Source organism: Dermacentor albipictus, chromosome 9 (genome assembly GCF_038994185.2).
Source record: "Dermacentor albipictus isolate Rhodes 1998 colony chromosome 9, USDA_Dalb.pri_finalv2, whole genome shotgun sequence".
NCBI classification, from domain to species: Eukaryota; Metazoa; Arthropoda; class Arachnida; order Ixodida; family Ixodidae; genus Dermacentor; species Dermacentor albipictus.
In genome coordinates, this window is record NC_091829.1 from 46,454,113 (window position 1) to 46,476,107 (window position 21,995).

Below are 21,995 nucleotides of genomic sequence, written 5' to 3' on the forward strand. Positions count from 1 at the left end.
TTTTAACAGGCGATAACCGAAACGCGCTGCAAAAGGCGCGTGGCAAGGCGCGATCGAGAACGGTATAGCCACCTATCTCACGTGAGAACGACGGCGCACAGTTTCTCATTCCGGTACCAGCAAATCTCCGCCCGGGTCGTCGCACACCGCATTCAAAGCTATCGCCGCCAAACCTACTGCGATAAGCATCTTCGCCTATCTCTTTTACAGCGCGTGGTGCGTAGTGCCACTGGTAGCGTACTGCACACTTTTATGGTAGGCGATAAGCCAAATGCGCCGCTGTTCCCTGCTGCAGGTGGCACCATGCAACGTTAGCGATGGGTGGCACGATGTGGGCACCACGTTTCGCTTCGGCGGCATCCAGCGTCGCCCACCAGCTTGGTTTCGTTTCGGCTTCCCGTCGCCCTCTTGAAACACCACGCAATAAGAAAACAACAAAACGCGTCTCGGGTCGCTGGAGCCATAGAGTTTCCTACAAAAATTTTTGTAGGAAACTCTATGGCTGGAGCACCAACAGATCCACGCGCGTCGGCGCTTCCTGACGATCCGCGTGACTCTTCGCATTACATAGATGTCAACGATCGTTGAGTCTGTCAAACTTTTTTAGTTACTTCGGATAGTACGCTTTCCCGGTTAGTACGTTTCTTGCGTTTTTTTCCCCCCAAAACGTATGAAAGAGGTTCTACTGTATCTGCATTTTGCGATAGCGCATGACGCATATCAGTCTATATGAAAAGCAAAAGCGAATCACTTCCAAAGCCTCGACCATCGCGGTATTTCAAGTGGATACAGTACACCTATGTCAGTGAAGCTAAGCAGAGGGCAAAATTTATCTTTCATACTGCTATTCTTCAGCAGTATATATATCGTAGAGATAAGTTATTTTTGGGGAAAACATTTTGCAACAGCAATACATTGCAATAATTTCTGGTGAACTCTTTAGTTAACTTACTTTTGTATATTAACTTATCAATTAGTTATTTTGGGAACATGTTGCAATTTCAGAATTGACGACGGTAAGTTCATTCAAGGTACGCTAAAAAGAAACCATAAATTGGCTTAGATTGATTAATGCAATGTTTAGTAGATGATACAGATAAGGTGAAATCTAATTTTTTTTTAAATATTGCGTCGGAACTCTTTAGCTAGCTCCAGTGCGCCAGTGACGTCAGGAATTTTAAAGTATTTTTTCTCGTGTTTTGACAATTATCAAGTTCAATTAATCTGGCTATTTTAGTGTACTCCATCGTAACGAATAAAAAAAAATAACTAATTGGTCTTAGCAGACATTTCGAAATTCGTGACGACACGGCGAGCTGGTGCGGGAACTTAAAGGTTCGTCGTCACCGGTGTTTCGCTTCTGTCTTTTTTTTTTTGGCAAGGCTTTGATGTCATACTGGGAGAAGTAAGTTTTTTATAATCTCCTCGTTAGTGTGTGCCATTTTTGCCTCTGTGCCAGTGACTAGGAATCCATTGCAGCGCGATGATAGTCTAGATCATCAGCAAGCAGAGTCATGATGTCAACTATGCAGAGGACTATCCCATAGCTATTTATATAGTAATTATTCTAAGAAACTCTATGGACTGCCCCACTGTATGCTGTTCCTTGCTTTTCGCGCAGTAGTTTGCTCTAAAGAATCGAGATGGCGCCATTCAAGGCTATGTGACGCGCGCCGCCACCCGATTCAAACGGTTGAGCCTCATTCATCCATCCACCCATCCATCCGTCCGCCTCAAGTGAAAGCGCGCCAACTGGCGCGAATGCGAAACCATATTCCCGCCTCTTGCTGCTGCGCTTGTCGGAAAGGCGACTGGGTAGTCGCTAACGCACTATGCTGCATTCATGCTGCAAAATGCGGAAGGCTAGAGGGAAGACGTATGCAGTACTTGGCTGCAAGAATAGTGACTGGCATATTAAGGAACGGAATGAATCCGTGTGGTCAAGTTCGAGGACAGCTGCTACACAAGGACTGCCTTTGTTACCGGCCCTTCGCGATGCACGGCTTGACTCAATGATAAAAGAAAAAAAGAATGCCCTCACACGCCAGCGTTGTATCACCAACCTCCAAAGAAAGGTCTTCAACCCTGTCATATCGGCAAGAGTGAGTATATATACCGTTCGTTACACAGTGAGAAAAGGAATAGCGCCGCTTCCTGGCATATAAAGTTTGTCGCACATTATCGACACGCATGCACCCGAACTTACACTCCATGTTACACCCGCTTTACCGCCGACGTGTCAATAATGGGCCCACTCATTAATCAATGCAGCTGGACGAACACCGACAGCATACGAATATTCGTATGCTCAACATTTCGTGACGGTCCACAGCTGAGTAAGCGAGTGACTAGCGATAATGCGTTTTAATGCCTCAGCATTCTTTGGGTACGTCACGCGCTCTCCGGGTGTACCAATGTTCGTATGTACTTTTGTATGTATACGTTTGTGTCTAACCGTTTTCCCGCCTACTTGAGTCACTGTTAGTCTTAGGCCGCATGGTTAGCGCATCAGGCTGCTAGGCTCTGGTACAGGGTTCGAAACGAAACATCAAACAAACTTGGGTCACTGAGTATGTTCCATTAAGTACATACGTGTCACTCTTCAAGAAACCTCTTTCATGCCGATATGGGTCATTGTAGTAGATGAGGGACTGGGTAGGTACCGCTGTTTGAAGGAACATTTTGACGCCGACTTGGAACACCGGGTATGCGCCACTCGATCTGTGCTCTGGTCTTCAATGAACATCTTTTGAATGCAAAAACGCCCGTTTACCGTGCTTTCAGTGCACGTTAAAGAACCCTAGGTGGTTAAAATTTCCGAAGTCCCCCACTATGGCGTGCCTCATAATCAGGTCGTGGTTTTGGCACGCAAAATCCCAGAATTTAATTTTTTAATGAATATCTTTGGTGCCAACTTGGGTCACCGAGTATGTTCCAGTAGGTGTGTGCCGCTCATCAAGGAACGTATTCGACGCCATCTTGTGTAACTAGGTATGTGCCATTGGAAATGTGCCACTCTACAATGAACCTTTTTCACGCCGACATAGGTCACTGTAGATGCGGGACAGGGTAGGTTCTGCTGTTTGAAGAAACTCTGACGCCAACTTTGAGCACTGAATATGTGTCGCTTGATCTGCGCTGGTGTTCAATGAACATCTTTGATGCCAACTTTAGTCACTGAGAATATTCCAGCAGGCGTGTGCTGCTCTTCAATTAATTTCTTTGACACTAACTTGGGCAACCAGGTTCTTGCCACTGAAAATGGGCTGCTCTTCAGTGATGAAAAAGGTCCTTTAAGTATGTCAGATGTTGAGCGGAATCTAACCCTCGTCTAAACGGTTCTTCAAGGACAGCAACTGGACGTATTAGCATGCTGCACGACATATACAATGGGTATGTGCCTCTTTTCAATGAACGCCTTTCACGCCAACGCTTAGCGAGCTGCGCCATGAATGCACTGGGTATGTGCCGTTGTTTAAAGACCCTCTTGCCAACTTGTGTCACTTGCGTGTGTGCTTTTGAGTGTTTTTCAAACAAAAGAAAAATTCTCAGTGTTCGCAAGCACCAGTGCACCACGCTTCTCATCTCAGAGGCCATGCGCATATTTCTTGGTGGTGCCACTGATGGCACAGCGTGCCCATGAAGTACGAGGGGTTGCCAGTTGCCGCATCACGTGTTTCTTGGCATTCGCATGCACCGGCACGCCATTAATTTCGGAGACCACAGGAAATGGTGCCAGATGTCTTAGTGGGAGCGTGAAAGAGATCTCCCCCACTGCAGCACATGCCTCATACATAACTCGTTTCAACAGTGGCAATACGGTGTGTCGCTATGTTGACTTAATGCTAGCGCATTACCATTGACAGTCCGGTTCTGCCGTAATTTTTTTCTACAAGCTATTGCAAAGTACAGAACACCTACAGTCTAAGCATTGTGCACTGCAAGAACAAACCTACTGCAGCTGAGCACATCCACGAGCAATTAGGCTGCTAGTGAAAAGCAACCAGATACCACACTGAGGAATGTTACTGAGTCAGAAACATGAAAAGCTGTTGCCTCAAAGTGATTGGCAAATAAAGAACGAAGAGCAAAAGACAGTGACCCTGATTTAATTCCAAAGTGGTAAGTCTGTGAGAACAGCTTGAAACACATTCCTAGCCGCGTTTCTATATGCTTCTCGCACTGTTTGGACAAGGTGTAATGAGCTCTGGAAGGGCTTATATGTCCTCTGAAGCGGTGGCCAAAGCTTTGTGTCACCCACCCAGTCACCCTCTATGATATTCGTTGGAACAGAAGTTCGCCGAGTCGCACTGCCTCATGCACAACCATTGTAAACACGGAGGCAGCTGAGGCAAGCAGTGGCTGAGTCACGACGTGATGAATACATAGCAGCGCCCACATGATCCCGAGTTTTGAGATGAGCGGCAGTTTTGAGGTATTGCGATATCCTTTACCAATATTTGCAGTGCAATGCATGTCATTCCACACAATTTTGTTCCACGCTGCCTCAGTAGGGTTTATTTATTTGTTTCTGAAGTGTTGGGACAAATGTTGCATGCCTGGACATTATGGCACCAATAGACTTCAATGCTGCAACATGTGAACTGCTCTACTAAGTTCATGATTTCTAGTTGATTAGGGATTAATACGCGATTCTCTCAGAATATTTTATGCCTGCAGGTGCATATAAGAAGCGACCTATGTTCAAAATCTGACACAAACTGTGGAGATTGCTTGTATTTCCAATTAGTCTCCATTTCTAGAGATGGAGGTTCATGATAGTGCACGGCAAAAATGAAGGCAGGGAATCGATCGCAAGAAGTGGCAAAGGTGGCGCTTCTCGCAGCCAATAGATCTACGTATAAAAATTCCATAGAAGTGCATCTGCTGCTGTGTGCTTAGCTTGCGACCATGAAATGTGCTGCAGAATGTGTAATTTGTCCTGTTCCGCCTCACTGTGTGTGCAGCCTTGTTTACCCATCTCATGCTGTGCTTCAGAGCGGTGACAAATTTTCCTGAAAGGAGGCGCTCGGGTGGATCAGTTGCCAGCATGTGTTGCAAGGCTAGATCTGCCTGCAGCCAACGCCCTCCTCCTACTTTTGCACATTGGTTGATCATATCTTGAGGAATTGACAGCAAAAAACAAGAGCCGCACAAATGCTGTATAGGCCTTCAAGTACATGTGCCTGCGAAAAGTATGCCCTTTTACAGCAAAGCTGTTGAGGGTAGTTCTGCAACAGTTTTTGCGCAGTGGTGAAGGCTGGCATGCGAGGGCATGGTTGCTATCAAGTGTAAATACAATGCATTGTATGTCAGAGCACTGAATTTGCTTACAAATGTAATTATCAATGATTGTAAATTAAGTAGCCTTGCATATAACTCATTTCAATGGATAACTCATACGTGCAGTTTTTTTTAACCAGTAATCATAATTTCTGTTTCTCATGTTGCATTATAACAGCTCCACGATGGAGATCAGCTAGTTGTTTCTATGGCTGTGGTGGTGAAAGAACAGTGTGCGTGGGAGTTTTCACTGAGAATAGCCAGCCATGACTGCACTTGAACACAGCAGCAACTGCTGCTGCATTAAGTGAGGAGGAGGGCGGATTAGATGGAAAGACAGGGAGGTTAGCCATAGGCCAGCAAACCATCCTTTCTCGTATCTGTGTCTTCCGCAATATGCTCATTTTATGCATTCCTGACAGTTGTTATTGAGCATATGTCTCCCTTTTCCGCGTGTCATTTCCTTTTGCGATAGATTATGCATGACATGTGATATGCCCGACAGTGTGTGGACATAAATTGTGAGGAGTATTGCTTTAATACTCTGTTATATACACAGGCTGTGGTTAAAAAAACGCAGGGTTTCTCTGGTACGTTTTTGAATGTGTTGCGGTAACATGTAGCTTTTGCCACAACAAAATGGCGTGGGAACCCCTCATGCAAGCCTGCACGCTCTAGTGGTAGAACCAGCAGGACACACAGTGGGCTTTGATAATTAAAAAAAGAAGCATATCTTTATTTCAATAACACAAGTCTATCTGAGCATATTGCAAGGACGAGCTCCAGCGTTAAATGTAAAATAAAAGCACCGGTATAAAAAACCTTGCAAGTGTACAAAGGCAGTGAATGACATCGCAGAGGACGTATAATCTTGCTGAACAATCCTCGAAGTGCCTTCAATGCACAGCGGTTGACAAGAGCTGCGACGAGTGATGCAGGTAAAACGAAGAAACTTGAGTAGACATTCTTGACGTCGCAAGAAACAACAGGGCACACAGGTTTGACAGAATATTGCACAAACATGATATGACGTGGTTCCTCAAGTTGCAACCCACTGCACAAATTGAGCGCAGCACATCTGTAAAAGTAGGGATATTCGAACAGTGAAACTCTCAAAATGAATATAAATATTAGGGAAAAAAAAGATTTGAATACTGCATTGCATACTAAATATTTCCCTACTCCTAAAAGTAGGAAAAGAAAGAGAGTGGCAGGGAATGAACAGAATTGTGGCACAGATGCAAAAAGAGAGAGGAAGTGAATGAACTCATGCACAGTTTCTGTCAAAAGTTTATGGGCTGCTCTGTCCCTCCACCATACATAAGTGGTTCTTGTGATGCTCGTTACACTCCAGATCATTGGATACAAAAGCTCTTTTCATTCCCAAGGCTATTGGAACTTATGGCAAACCCAAGTCATTTAAGCAGCCTGTAGCCAGTGTGGCGGTCTCGGCCCAAAGATTGTACGTTACGTGCGAATATCATTTCAAGTTCATTCAACTGGGCAGTTTAGAAATGAGCCATATACTTCCTGGCTGGCTCACATTGGACACTTGAAATGGCCATTTGCCCTGGCAGACAAGCTTCAGTAAACGCAGTGGCCATGCGCATGTGGCGATAATCGAATATTTGAAGAAATTGAATGCAGCACTTTGATTTGAAGCTGACATATTCAATTTGTATTCTAAATTTCTAATATTCGCACACGCCCTTATCAGTGAGTGATCCCGTAGATGTACAGCAGCTTGCAATAATAGCACACGTATACATTCTAGTAATGTGTAACTGGATTGTTATTATCCCACGTTCACAGAGTTTTACAGGTTTTCACAACATTATTAAGTGTTTTGCTCGGTGTCACAGAAACAAAAGGAATGAAAAGCGTGATGATTAATTACGCTATGTGTTGTCAGTTTACCTGTCCTTGTAGCAATAGGGTATATGAATTAGGAAATATACACAACCTTGAACAGGCAGAAAAATGTGCAGTGTAAGTGGAAAAATAAGAATGAATAGTATTGTATCTCTGTGATGGCTCACAGTGAGCCAGATGTGAAATGAAATATTGGCTAGTCAGGTAGAAATGCAAGATCGCGTTCACAGTCACTTTGACAAAAAAGCAGGGCTTTGGTTAAAAAATGTGAATGCAAAACAAAGAAAGCCAACAAAACCTCACCTTGGAATGAAATCAAAATCTACATAGTACTGTCATGAATGTATATATAAAAAAAGGTTTACGAAATTGAAGGAGGTTTACAAAATTCAAGTGCAATTACAAAGAAGGGATAACTGTTCTGAGTATGGGCCAAATTCAGTTCAATGTTGAATAGGTTGCGAAATCAATTGTATGACTGCATATAATTGGAGTATCTAAGCTAGTTTTACACAGCCTCCAATATATGACATATACCGCACTGTTATAAACAGTTATAATTATGTATAAGCAGACTACTATTACATACAACATACATTGAGCACTTTTCACACATGAACAACTAGACCATTGTTTCACAACTATTGTAAATGCTCCCCATTGTTGTATAAGTGGTGTCCAAAACATGGCAACCATGACTTGGTTCCAGCGCATGCAGTGTGTAAAAGCATGGCCTTCGAGATTGGCTCTTGCTACTGCAAGGGAGCCGTCACCGGGGGTTGTGATTTGGACACCACCTATTGGCATCGAAAGTGTGCCGTTAATGTTGAATACTTTTTCCCAGTGGTGTACATAGTGAAAAGTTGCATGCAACCTGGGGTGATGTTCATTCTCTAAACACTTGAATGGAAAGGCTCGCTCACAGGGTTGTCCACTTACATGGGGTTATAAATGGACTGGATTCTAACAAGATGTTTGCCCATAAGAGTGGGCGACCTTGTACACACAATTCAAATAGAGAAATGCGTTTGGGCTTTGTTCATCTATGCTTTCTTAAAGGGACCCTGAACCACTTTTTATTGAAGTCACAAATGCATTTTGATTGACCGTTTTCGTAAAGTGCTAAATATTAGGACAAAAAAGGCACACATATGGCAGGATGGGCCCTGAACTTCCAACTGGCATTTATTTCAAACAATAATCTATTTAAGCACTGTGCATCGGTACATCATGCACGCATCATCATACAAAAGACTGTCTAAGGCATACAGTTCATACGTACTAATATATGGTCATTCAGTTCACGTTCCCAGATATGTCGAAAGAAATGGCACTTATTTTTGCTGCAAAGCCAAAGACGGACAGTTCAAAAGTGCACTTGTCACCTGCCTTCCTTATAAAATACGCTTCAACTATCTTGCTTTATTTTTTCTTTTTCTTTCCTCAAGAAAGTAGTGTTGCCAAACATGTGTTTGCATGCGCACTTTTTGCAGTGATCAGCCAAGTGACTACTGTGTCCTTGTCTGTCATTATTGTGTTGTCTAGCCCTGTCGTTGAAGCACTGGCCAGTTTGTTCTCTATAGTGTGTCCACAATCTAAGGGTATCTGATACACAACATCTGAAGTACATTTGGTGTAATTGGTCCGGTGGTTAGCATGGCATTGCGTGCGTTTCTTGTGTTTTTTGTTTTTCCGGTTACACACTGCTGACAACTTAAAGGCGCTGAAAAAACTGGATTGACATTGTGTCGGTTTGTGACCTTTTTCAAGTTATGCGAAACATTATGGAGGTATGGAGTTACATGCATTGGTCTTTTGCCACAATCTTCGGTTGGGCACTGTTGTCCCTGTTTTAATTTTTGAAGTAATGTCTCAAAGACAAAGTGACAGACGCTGGAAATTCTGCATGTTTCAGTCTGTCTACTTGGCTAGACGCACTGTGTTCAATTTGGTGAACAAGTGCATCCGCTGTCCGTCTTTAGCATGGAAGGAAAAAGAAATGACATTTCTTTCGAGGTATCTAGGTGATTGACCATACAATAGTATTGTATGAACTGTATGACTCATGCAATCTTTTGTATGATGATGCGTGCATGATGTACCTGATGTGTAGTGCTTAAATAGATGATGGTTTGAAATAAGCGCCACTAGGAAGTTCGGCGCCCATCCTGTCATATGTGTGCCTTTTTGCCTTCATCTACAGCGCTTTTTTATTGAAAACTGTCAAGATTAACCAGCTCGCCCAAACCAAGGTATTGTTGCATTTCAGGCGATAATTTGCTGAAAATGCTGCACAAATTCTGATGCATGTTCAGCCAAGTTGAACTGTGACTACTTCATTTGGAATGTATACGTTGGACCACTACCTAGATTGCCCCTACCTTGAACATAAAGAAAAAGAATAAAGTAACAAGAACAGTTGAGAAAAAAGGTGTAGGACGGAAACTTTCTAAGTCACACGGACCGTGTGCTTTGCATGAGTACGTAAGAGTATCACAGAAAGACAACTTGAAATTACTTATGCTCAGCACATTGCTGGAAGAACCATAAGATTCCACTCTAAACCACGTCAAACAACCCACCCTGAAAGCACGTGCTGTATAAAAGCTGTTCTAGAACATGGCAAATGTTTGCTTTTTTATCATTGCTTTTCTGTGCATTTGGTGAGAATGAACACATGTATACACACACACATACAAAGAGAAGCAATGCTAATGTGGAATGAAGCAGCGAAGCAGCTTATAGAAGTGATTATCCACTTTTTAGTCCGAAAATGGCCACATTGGGCTATACATGCTGCAAGGTACACCTGCCAGGTCAGCCACGTGATGGCAGGTGGGTCAAATAACTTGCTTTACACAGGAACCTTAGATATTCATTACATGTGGCACACACATCTTGCACCATATCACGCGGGTATGTTCAAATAGCCATTTTGATGGCTATTTGCACATACCTTTTCAGTTGCTTAGAAAACTGAGTGAGCTATTGGTTGTTTGAGCGTGCCTAGTAACATGTGTTATGTCATTGTCATGAGTATAGAAAGGAAATTGAAGTCAAGAGGTCAATGCCAAGTAGGAAAGAAAAAAAAATAACCTACTGACAGTGCGCCATGAACACAGCACTAAAGAAGAACAGGAGCTGATGTGTCTTGTGGGGGAGTCTTTTGGCATGGAGGTGGTGTGACACTCTGGAGGGTCTTGATGACTTGCTACTGGTAGAAAGCAGAAGCAGAACAGCAGATTGCTGGTATTGCATCAGTGAATTTCATAAATGTTCTATGGCACTGTACCATGGGCTTTGACTTCCTCTAGTATCTGTTTCGGCAGCCATTCCTTCTTACTGCTTTTCCACACCTCGCTCCGACATGTCACTGCGGGATACCTGCCAACCTGTGAACTTTCAAATTCTTCAAAATCTTGCGGACATCACAAACTGGGGGGGGGGGGGGGGGGTTGCACGCATTCCTCTTTATACATTACATTGAGGACACAGGTTTTGTGGGATTATCCGTTTTGGCAGCCATTTCTTCGTACTGCTTTTTCACGCCTCGCTCCGACATGTCACTGTGGGATTACCTGCCAACATGTAAACTTTAAAATTCTTCAAAATCTTGCTGACATGACAAATTGGGGGGGGGGGGGGGGGGTTGCACGCATTTATTTTTAAGCTTTGCCCTAAGGACACGTTTTGTGGGATACAGACACATTTCATTAACAATGATTTAGGTTTAGATGCAGCCCGCAAGACCAAACAAACTTGGCACAGCAGAGATTGAAAAGCAGCATATTATTCTCTGACCCCACAGACCTTTCAACGACTTTGCTGTTGCCAATTTTGCATGCATCATAAGCTTGTCTGAATAAACTCTCTCGAAGCAAGCATCCCTCTGGTATATGGCATCTTGTGCTGCCATGAAAGGGTGGCATAGGTACCATCACAATTTTTTTTCTTGTATGCATTCTTTCGCAACTTTGCACTGTCGCCATGTTTTGACACGTTCAGAAATTTTTTTCTCAAATAGAATCTGCTTTTTGCAAAACTTGGCGCAACACTCATAAAATTGTGGAACAGGCCCAAATTCGTAGACATCATGAAAAATCAGGGAGTGATGGCAAATATGCTACAGGGGGGAAGCAGAAACGAGGCGGGATGGGGGGGTGTAGTCAGGACTCCATCCTATGAGACCCTTAGAACTGCTGTTGTAGTTGTGCATTAATTGCTAATAATTGCATTGGGTGCTGCTTGGTACTCTGCCATGTTTTAGAGATTGTGGTGCCCTTTCTTCCTGTGACTTTTCTTCATTGTGTTGTGTTCAGAAATCTGAGCTCAAAGTAATGACCTTTTCCTTGTTGGTACCTTCCATGCAATGAGAAACGTGAGAGTCACCTTGAATACCAAATGCGAAAGCCTCCCTTCCTTTGTGGTGAACTGAGTTTCATGCACACACACACACACGTCTGTGCAACACTTCATCAAACTCGTGTGCCCTGAAGTGCCCGTCTTGAGATTCTTTACAATGCTGCTGCAAGTGAAAAAACTACTGTCCACTGTTGTGGATTCCTGGAATGTAGCTGCCGGGTCACCGGGCTTCACTTGCAAGCAGCCATGGCTGGAGTAGATGGCCTCTGCTGGCTTGTCATGCTTCGTCAGCCAGGGGGTTGAACTTGTTGTACGTATATCCGGCGTGGTAGGTGAACTGCAGGGCGTCCTGCATAGCAACATTTCCGGCTTAGCAACAGGCCTTTATACTGGGGTGTCGAACTGGAACTGAACCGAAAACTGGAGCTTAACTGTTGTTTTCAGCTGAACTTAAACCAAACCAAACCATTATTTTTCTGCCATCTTGGAACTGAATTCAAAACAGAACTCACAGGAGGAAATGTTTCGCACCGGTTTGACAAATGTTTCATAAGACCTTGTAGACTAGTGTTGATATTTCTATTTTGTCACTAGACTTTACGACTTTCTTGTCTAGTCAGCAACAAATCTTTGTGTTAAAGGGGCCCTGAATCACTTTTTATTGAAGTGGAGAAAGGCATTTGAAGTGAAAATATGCCATTTCAAGAATACTTTGCCGCAAAAAGTACTTGAATGCATTCAGTAGAAGCGTAGTTATTGAAAATCAAACACGGCCTCTGCTGTGCTCCCGTTTTTTCTTCTATGCTTTTCACTGTGAAGGCTAAGGTGCAGTGGGGCGTGCCCACAACACTCCGCCTTCTAAATGTCACCATGGCACGCAGTTCAAATTTCATTTTGGATGTTAACGTAGACGCCATGACTTCCACCTTTGGTGCCTACGACACGCTAAACATAAGCCTAATGTAGTTGTCCTCAGTGAGCCGCAGTGCGCTTAGCCAGTAAACTCGTGGCAGCACGCCACGGCAGCCATGGTATCTACGCCATGTAGCCGACCGCAACTTGATGTCAGCTATCGACCAATAGCAGCTGTCTAAGGGAATGACAAAATAGTGTGTCTGGAACAGAGTGAGGACAGGGCCTTCTGTTGATAAGATAGCGTTTGAGAGAAAGGTGATTTCGCGATCCGCTTGCGAGCTCCATGCACCGCGTACGACAGTGAAACTTGGCTGAGATGTTCACAGCAGCATATGCTACCCACAGACTATGTTTTTTCACGAAGCCTGAGGGATGGTTCAGGGCCTTTTTAAGCATCTGGTGACCATTTTTAGCGACATGAAAGAAAAATTGGTGACATTTCAATGACTTCGAAATTGGGAAAGTTTCAAAAATGGACTTCAGTGCTGTGTAAGTTGTCTCTACTTTTGTCCTGTCCTTCATGCTGTTTTTACCTCCTTCATCATGAACCAACCAACCCAATTCAGCACACCCCTGCAGATCTAGAATGGCCTTGGTTATTGAAAAGGTACATGTAAGCAGTCGAAATTGGCTGTATGATGCGTGGGCTCTGTGACCATGATAAAACAATGGTTGCTTCTACATCAGTGACTTTTACACTGCGCTTCGCAGCATGGTGGCCTTCACAGTATTCGCACTGTGCTTACAAAATGAATGTGCATTTCTTCTTTTTTTTTTTTTACGAAAGCAATTTAAATGGTTTTGACGCTGCGGGTTCAGCACATTGACTAAATACATTCATTTGGTGAATATTTGCAAGCATATAACATTTATATATTAGAATGCATTAGGTGAATAATAACACGGACACATTTTAGAAAGGCATGGATATTGGGGCGGCAGGGCTCATTCACGCCAGTCTGAACACACTGCTTATTTTTCTCATAGCTTCTCGGCAAATCAATACGGCACAGAGCTTTCAGGAGTATCAAGAGGCAGAAGTATAATATCTGATCTGTATAAAGATCATGTAAGTGTTATTGTCAATGTTAAAATGCGAACAAGGACATGTCGCTGAATTTAGTTCTCCTTTCAGGAGTGCTGTGAACTAGAAACATAGCAGGTATAATGTGGACTAAGTATCTTTTTGGTGAAGATCGCATAACTCATGTTCATTTGAATCCTGTTGCATTTGTAACCTTACAGTCTGAAGGTAACTGGAGAATTTCAGCTCTCATCATCCATTGTTATGTAAGTATATCAGTAAAAAAAAGTCCTCCTGACTTTTTGGTAAATTCGCCATCTATTTCTCACCTGCGTGGACATTAAACAAATGGGAAACGTGTGGGCAGATGATTTACGCCACAGTGGCTTGTATTATAGTGTTCCAATATGCCTGGGGCAAGATCGCACAAGCATATCGCTTTTCGAACATTCACTTGTGCTCTCGTGATTCGCCAGTGTTGTGCTTTCATCAGAGGTTATCAGTGCGGTGAGGAAGGAGTGCCAATTAAACATCGCCTACTCGTTGACCTAGGAGGCAAATGAGCGTTCAGAAAGCTAGATGCCTGTGCGATCTCACCCCTTGCATTAATAAATATTCGTTCAAGAGCTTTAGTGACAATTTTAATGACATTGCAGCTAAACTTTGCAGCAATTTAGTGACTGTCTCACTTTAGCTACACGACTTGAACCCTTTGCTAGGGCACGTAGGAGGAGAAATGTCGGACGACAGCTCAAAACCTCCCGTAGTTGGCAAGTGACTCCCACACTACAGTAAAGACTGGAGTAACTTCATGTCAACTCAGCTACAACATTCATTATGTTCTAAATTTTTTTTTTTGCATCCAAGGCTGGTTGCAGTGCAGCATGACCCAAATAATTTATCTCCATCAACTATACAGCAAACTAAAAAGTGCTGTAGAATCCCCTAATGTGGTATGCATGTTAATTCAAAATAATAATAATAATAATAATAATAATAATAATAATAATAATAATAATAATAATAATAATAATAATAATAGACATGTGATATAGCGTCTTCTTTGAATTTACAGAACTTGCATGGGTGCAGGCTGTGGAGAAAAAAAAGATTAAATTATGGGGATTTTCGTGCTAAAACCATGATCCTATTATGAGGCATGTTGTAGCATAACTCCGTAATAATTTCGACCAGCTGCCGTTATTTAATGTGCACCCAACAAACGGTACACGGGTGTTCTTGCATTTCACCTCGTCAAAATGCAGCCACGATAATTGGGATTTGATCCTGCGGTCTAGTGGTTACCGGCACGACCCCATAGCTGCTAAGCCACCACGACGGGTGGGTGCAGAACAGCACATCATTGTAAGAGCAGCGCTTGTCACCTGTGTCTTCACCAAATCTTGATGTATTAGTTCCTCACGGTCCCTCGACCTCAGTGGGTGAGTTATGGCCTCTAAGGCAGCTTACAGGCACAACATCCGAAATAAATGCTTTCAACGCATTGGGCATGGTGGCCATCAAAAACAAGTCGCAATACGCCTGTGTGCCTCCACTCAGTGTACCATATCTGCATGTAAATAAATGTGACCATGAGTATAAGGCTGAGTGGGGGCTAAAAAGGGTCAACCAAGTGTTGACGCTAAAGAAAGCATGGTCGACGTACATAGTGCTTAAAATGATTCTATAATGAAATGTTGATTACATCTCTCTATTCTGTCTCTGTCCGCCTTTTTTTTTTTCATGTTCATTATTCACTCATTTCGATTCTTATTTGTATTGTATTTCACATGCAATTACGTCTACCCTCTTTTCTTTAACGTTGACACTTGGTTGACCCTTTCTTCTTTTTTGACCAAGAAACCAGGTGGGCCGATCCCAGAGATAGTGAAGTGTGTGGTGCAGTGTGGCTAATTTTAGGCTATATTGGCACCAATTATGTCCGTACAGTTAATTTTAGCTATTGTGTGACTGCCTCTTGCTTCTTGTGGGTACCGGCAAAGCAGACTTCCAGGCACCATTGCCTTGCGTCAGCCCTGCTTAGTCCAGACAGATTTTCTAAAAGGACACCATACAGCGGTTTTGTCTCGGTGTGTAGATTTATGGTGGCGCACCTTTTGCAGGGCTATAGTGCTGTGTCGTTAAGCCAACACCGTAAGTTCGACCTACACTGCAACAAATTCATGCTTTTTGTCTTATTGAAACCCACATTTTGATATCGTTTGAGACTCGCTAATAAAAGACCTTGAAACTTGCCAAGTTCATCCTTTGGCTCCTTTAGAATACAGTGAAGCCCATGATCGTCGAATACCAGCTCGTAAAAAACAAGGGATGAACGTAAGAAGCGCCGTATTAGCCCGAATTTCAGCTCGAATGTAGTCCATCTTTACTGACAAAAAAATTGATTAGGCCAGAGCAAATGCCGTCAAAATCTATGATCTCATGGCTAGCAAGTGCGGCAACATCAAGGTGGCGGCACCACCCACCTCTAATTTCTGCCTATTTTATGGCTTATCAGCCCTTCGCTCACTGCGAGTGGCTTTTTTGTTAATGTGTAAGGGTAGTTTGCTAACACAGTTCAGCTCATTTTCCACTTTAGTGTTCCTTTAAGAAACTTGTGAACAGTCTATGCCAAAGTAAGTGCGTCTTCTTACTGGTTGTAATGCTTGGAGGGAACTGTGCAGTTCTTGGAAAGTGGGCCGGTCCCTGGCCTGTTGATGCCAGCACTGTTGCATGAGACGATAGCTGCAAGAGAATTGGGAGGGAGGTTAGCGCTTGCGAAAAAAGCCCAGTTGTGTGCATTCTGAAGTGGCAAACGAATCAACCTTGCAGCGCATTTTACTACGTCAACACTGCCACAAAGGCTGTAGATTGCTGTATTCCTTGGTGAACTGATGTAAACTTTGGGTGAAAGCATCTGCTTTTCAAACAGCACATCTGACAGCATCATTTTCATTCACAGATACGTTCACCGCAGAAGAAAAAAATTGCTGCTCTGATGCACTCCATAGCACGTGCAACATGTATTTAAGCCTTAGCACAATCAATATTCAAGGATGCCCTGAACCTAAGCATAGTAGCGAAATGGCTAGGGCTACAGGCATCATGGCAACTGCACCAGGACACCTGTGCATGCACTGTGGGTACGATGAGATTGGTCTGTCAAGTGACTGCCCAACGTTGACTGTCCTGGCTGTGAAACTTACAGGGGAATCGACACTCCTCGTGGCCTTGTCAGCCTCAGGCCCCGCATCACACGGTCAGCCACCTCGGAAGTTGATAGATCCACATATGGACTTCCACCTGCGTGGCATTGTTCAAAGTTGACAACTGCTCTGAGAGAAGAGTTCCATTCCAAGGTTCTATACAAATGTACAGACGAGGTCATATCTGGACACTGCTGTATTTCAAAACATAACGCTTAACGCATCAAAAAGAAAGAAAGAAAGAGTGCTAAATGACGAGGCAAGAATGTTAAGCAAGGGCACTCTTTATTTCGTCATTTTTTAGCACAACATTTAAAACTTAAACTGCAAGCATAACGTGAACCAACATAATTGCAAACTGTAATATGTAAATAATTTTTTTTTCAAAAATGAACTGCTCAAAGCCTTTATTTTGGTGTTTGACTAAGATAATGTAAAGAACAAGGTTAATCTAATGTACAGTCTACTTCCTTTATCTTGCCTTGACGGGACCTGATTTGAGTTAACCAATACTTTATTTAAGCGAACTAAACATGTACGTGCACTTGGATTTCTTAAATGCAGCTTTGAATTACATGGTGGGTCACATTTGTCAATATTGCATTACTGAAAGTTGACTGTGCTTGTCGTTCAAGATATTGTAACATCAGAATAGTGAGGTCAAAAGTTACTTTCAGATGTACCAAATAAAACTGAAGGCCACATAAGCTTGCTAAAGAACTCACCTAAGGTGAATGTTTCCCACATAAGTACTGCAAAGGACCACCTGCACAAAGTGGATTATGAATGCCATACTATATTTTGTGTATCACATGCCAGCTACTGTATATGCAAATAATAAGTGCCAGCAGTTCTAAATTCCAGTATCTGTTAATAAATGACATGCTGTGCACGAGCACTTTACGCTGCCTTCCTTGTCAGCTGGGAAGACTGTAATGCATGCTGTCATGCAACAAAGGAATAGGGTCATGTGTGAAATAGCCTTTAGGGTCATGCATATGCTTCATAAAAAGAGTGCTAAGCTGCTCTTAGTTCTCTGCTGTGTCTTGTCGAGGACGATAAAGTTTGACTAATCAAGTGGGGGAGATGATTTTTTTTTCATTGTGTTGCATGCGGATGTATGTATGACAAGATCTGCATGGCAGGTGCTGTAGGCAATGGAGAAGCATATGAAGTGTATGGAGGTGACATGTGACTTGAAATCACATTTACTCCTTACATTGCAGAGATGATACTAGAACATAATACTGCAGAACCTCGTTGATAAGTTTTGTACAAGAAAATGCAATAAAAAACGTACTTAAGGAGAAAACGTAAGATCAAAAGTCACCAAAAAGATTGGTAGACTCAAGTGTAGTTGATATCTATGTAATGCAAAGTGTGCAAATTGTTGCAGCATGAGATGCTGACGTGAGCCGAGCTGTTGGGTGGGGCTTGAGAGCGCCAAGCTGTATGGCTTCGGCAAGCTTACATTTGTGCTCCTTGAATTTGGCCTGGGTCAGCAGCTTTTCGAATGGATCATTTTGGCAGGAAGTTTGCTCGTGCCTATTCAGCATGAATCATTGCTGCACAATACCCGGATGCGCGTCAAGTTGGTAGGGTCCAAGCGACCCGAGATGCAAGGTGTTGTTTCTCCATTGCATAGTGTTTTTAAGTCTGCAACAGGAAATATAAACGAAACATAGTCGGTGGGCAACACCGGAATACGATGCTGCCAGTTGGATATGTGATGCTCCCTTTGCGCTGCCTGCGACAGGGAACGCTCGGGTTATCGCCTATTAAAAGCATGCAGTATGCTTCCAACGACTTTACGGCCCACGTGCTGTGAAACTGATAAGTGAAGATGCTTGTCGCAGTAGGGTTGGCGGCGATGGCTGTGAATGCAGTATGCGATGACCTGGGAGGAGATTTGCTAGTACCGGAATAAGAAGCTCGGAGTGCACCAGCATTTTCACGTGAGATGGGCCAGCAAGTATTGTGGGGAAGCTGCTGCGGCAAGCGGCTACTGCTCTCGGTTATGCGTGCCTTGCACATTTTCTTCTTTACACAGGATCTTGTGGCTGGAAAATGTATCATATGATTGCAGTTTGGCAAGCGACTGAATGCAGATTCTGAAAGATAGTGTTTTCCAGAAACTTATGAACCGGCAAAACTAAGCGTAGCTGTATTGGATCATTTTTTGTGTTCTCAATGGCAAATGTTGATGTTGGGTAATCATACTTAATGGCATTGTATGAACAAGGTTCTACTGTATGAGACAGAAGGCACCTCAGACCTAAACCTATGCACAATTAAACATGCATAGTGATACGCTCGTGCCAGCACAAATTTCAAAGCACAGTTCCTGCCTGAACTTGTGACCAAAATGTAGTGCATCTCATATCGGAAGCGAAAGGTAATAAACATAAAGTGATTCTGTGTGATTATCATTACATGCGCTATAACTTACATGTAACTTATAACACACATGAAGTTATGCCACAGAATACATTGCTAATCGAAAGTCAGTTCACCATAAAACGCAGAGTTGTAAGTTTGTATGACATTACTGTTAGTGTAGTTTGCCAACTTTGGCTGTTAAGTATGAAACAGAGTGTATAATGTTGAGTTTAGCAGACGAAAATGACACATACACGTCACTCTTCTCTGTGTGGCTTCCAGTCCTCAGGGTTTCAGGGGCTAACCACCGGGTGAAGTCGAGTTTCTGCAAAATAAAACACTACCGTGAGGACCGAACCGCTAAGCAGCAAGAGGTGAAGTCTTACCTTTCCTAGAGGGCTATACCGGGCTAGACCAAAATAGCTGATCTTGGGCATCAGTGGTTCGACCATGGTTACACACCGAGTGGACAATTGGCCATGCTGGATCTGCAAGTCATAACAAAACTCAACTGTGGTTCTCTACAGTGTAGAACAAAAAAGGAACAGAGTTGCTGACTGATAATTTGGGCTCTGCAGAGACTGCCTAAAAGTCTGAGTAATCAGGAGTCCGAAATAATTGGATTCACCAAAAATTAAGTGTCTCTGTTCCACAAACAGCCAAAAAAAGCTTATCAATGCATTCCTGCATGCATGTATGCACGTATGTGGCCTGGTCAGTCTGTATTTCAACCACTGTTATGTCGTCGATACAGATCAATGAAAGTGTGGCCACTGTATGTGCCAGATTTCTGTCCTCTGGCTACTTATACAGAGATCGACCATGTTCCGATAGCCAAATAATTGCAGGTTTTTTTGCTATGGTCATTGTGCAGCACTTTATCTACTTGATCACATCCTTTGTCAGTGTTGACATTGAAGGTGTAGCTGGTCACGATTTGGTTCTGCTTAGTGATTCTGAGTGACAAATTTTTAATAGCACTAGAAGTCATGCCGGACAATGTTGCTATTTCACACATAAAGCAACAAACGCTGGATGCATGGAACGCACACAACAAACTGCAAATGTATTGTTTATAACTTAGTGACTTGGCTTGATTTGTCCTGTGGTTTCTGTGCTGTCGATGACTACTGAATTGACTAGGTTTTGCTACTTACTGTTTCAAGGTAATGCCGACGTTGTGTCAAAACAACAACACTGCTCTTTCTGCTTAACTCGGCGGCCAAATTAGCGTGCGGTCATGTAGGCAGAGTCCAAATTATGGAAGCCCATGATTTGACCTGGGATTTAATCTGGGACCAGATGTGTGTGCGAGCTGTCATGTTTTCTCATTTTTACGCAGTAGTAAGCTTACCATCCACAGTGGCCGATCCTATAGAGATTATGTGGAAAATCCTGTAGAAACTTTCTTTACAGGCATGTAAAAATTTGTGGTCATGTTCATGTTGTTCCAGGTAGAAACAACAAGTGGATGCAACACTGATTGTGTACCAATTTAAAATCGTCATGGGTTTGGTTCCAGACATTAGCGGCCATTTCTAATGGGGGCTGAATGCAGAACTCGTGCAATAATGCTAAATTAACAGGATTTGGCTGCATCTTTAACAAACCTAGATGTTGGAATTTAATCCAGAGCTCACCACTATGCCATCTTTCATAGCCCCCAATCCCTCCCTCACTCTGGGTTGTCAAGCTCTCTCAATCAAATCAAAACACCCTTTTAAAGGAACAGAAAAGAGAAAAATTATTTGTGCTGAATTAGTCTGTTAGCCTTGTGAGATACAAAAGAAAGCCACTCTTACCATGTGGAGAGGTTTGGTAAGCCAAAAAACACTCAAAAATGAAGAATAGGTGGCCGATACCAGCTTGCGGTGACGTTGAGGATTTCGGTGGCATCTGGTCAGACTTAGTTAACTTTTCATCAGTAAAGATGAACTACACTGTATTCTGAAGCAGCCAAAGACTGAACTTGGAAAGTTTCAAAAACGTTTACTGATCTACAAAAGCCCAAATATGAAAAAGATACATTGACATCCGTGGCATCACGCTGATGTGCTGGCACTGGGGTTCCAGCACGAAATTACAAAATGGAAGTTTGACATTCATTTTCTCTTCTAGTATGCAACCTATAAGGCAAAATTACCAATAATAAGGTGTTGAAAGAATACGTCAACAGTCTAACTGATATAGTGTTTCCCTTTTCCACCCTTTATAGGGAAGCTAATAAAGTACATCCTCACATTTCCTTTGGTCCAACTAGAAGTGAAGCAAAGTGCTAACGCACACAATTATGATAATGAACTGGGTGTCCATACCCCTCTGGATGACAAATGGTGCATGCCCGCTGCCAATGACACCAGCAGGCCGACGAGGCGTTCCTCAGGGATCGCCGACACTCTGCCCTCTGCACCGTGGCGACTGGTCAGCAAGAGGCCACGCAGTGAACTCGAAGGCTGCTCTACAGCCAATTGAAGCAGCTCTGTTGATGAAATGAAGCAATACATTTCAATGCATCTGGCCATAGGTAATTACCTTTAGTAGAGTGCTTTAGCCCAAAAAGAAACATCAGTATTGGTGGCAACTTCGTGATAACCTCGTTGGTCTGTATTGCATTCAAAACATTACTGTGTTGCACAGCTCGCTCTAAACAAGACATGAAAAAGCCTTTCGTGAATTGATGCACTTACAATGCGCTTTTTTTTACAGAAGGTAGGTAGAGCAAACCCACGCTAGAAATTCGAGAAGTTTCAATATAGACGGCTGAACCCACTTACGATACCGGTTTTAACAGTATATTGGATATTACATGGGTCAGCCGGTATACTTTCGACTTTTGTATGTGTTCTGTGACAAAATAAGCCGCTTACTGCAATGTTCCGATGCTGCGTTATCGGTTAAAGGGAAAAAAAAGAAGAAAAGAAAGAACCGTGCCACTTTGTTGCACCCTTGTTTGT

At 43.1% G+C, this 21,995-nt stretch overlaps 3 protein-coding genes across 6 annotated transcripts in view; 1 reads left to right on the plus strand and 2 right to left on the minus strand.

Annotated features, from left to right (window-relative positions):
* The window catches only part of LOC135897172 (leptin receptor gene-related protein), a 416,125-nt gene that overhangs the window by 151,335 nt on the left and 242,795 nt on the right, over positions 1 to 21,995 (minus strand). The window lies entirely within an intron of this gene.
* LOC135897156 (iripin-2-like) overlaps positions 1,293 to 21,995 on the plus strand; it is a 107,743-nt gene continuing 87,040 nt past the window's right edge. Inside the window, exon 1 of one of the 4 annotated variants that reach the window (XM_070525623.1) lies at positions 1,293 to 1,335. Coding sequence is in view for 2 of the 4 variants with exons in the window: in XM_065425722.2 (XP_065281794.1) it covers positions 2,032 to 2,102 (71 nt within the window). In the remaining 2 variants the exon portion in view is untranslated. Of the gene's footprint in view, positions 1,336 to 1,373; positions 1,406 to 1,868; positions 2,103 to 21,995 lie in introns of those variants that run through there. The other 3 variants (XM_065425726.1, XM_070525624.1, XM_065425722.2) reach the window with 3 other exon arrangements.
* LOC135897155 (angiopoietin-1 receptor-like) overlaps positions 5,999 to 21,995 on the minus strand; it is a 41,045-nt gene continuing 25,048 nt past the window's right edge. Inside the window, exons 11-17 of the mRNA XM_065425721.2 lie at positions 21,357 to 21,520; positions 19,428 to 19,529; positions 19,296 to 19,366; positions 17,388 to 17,428; positions 16,663 to 16,759; positions 16,111 to 16,201; positions 5,999 to 11,866 (exon numbers count right to left, since the gene is read on the minus strand). Coding sequence (XP_065281793.1) covers positions 11,795 to 11,866; positions 16,111 to 16,201; positions 16,663 to 16,759; positions 17,388 to 17,428; positions 19,296 to 19,366; positions 19,428 to 19,529; positions 21,357 to 21,520 — 638 coding nt within the window. The 3' untranslated portion in view covers positions 5,999 to 11,794. The remainder of the gene's footprint in view (positions 11,867 to 16,110; positions 16,202 to 16,662; positions 16,760 to 17,387; positions 17,429 to 19,295; positions 19,367 to 19,427; positions 19,530 to 21,356; positions 21,521 to 21,995) is intronic.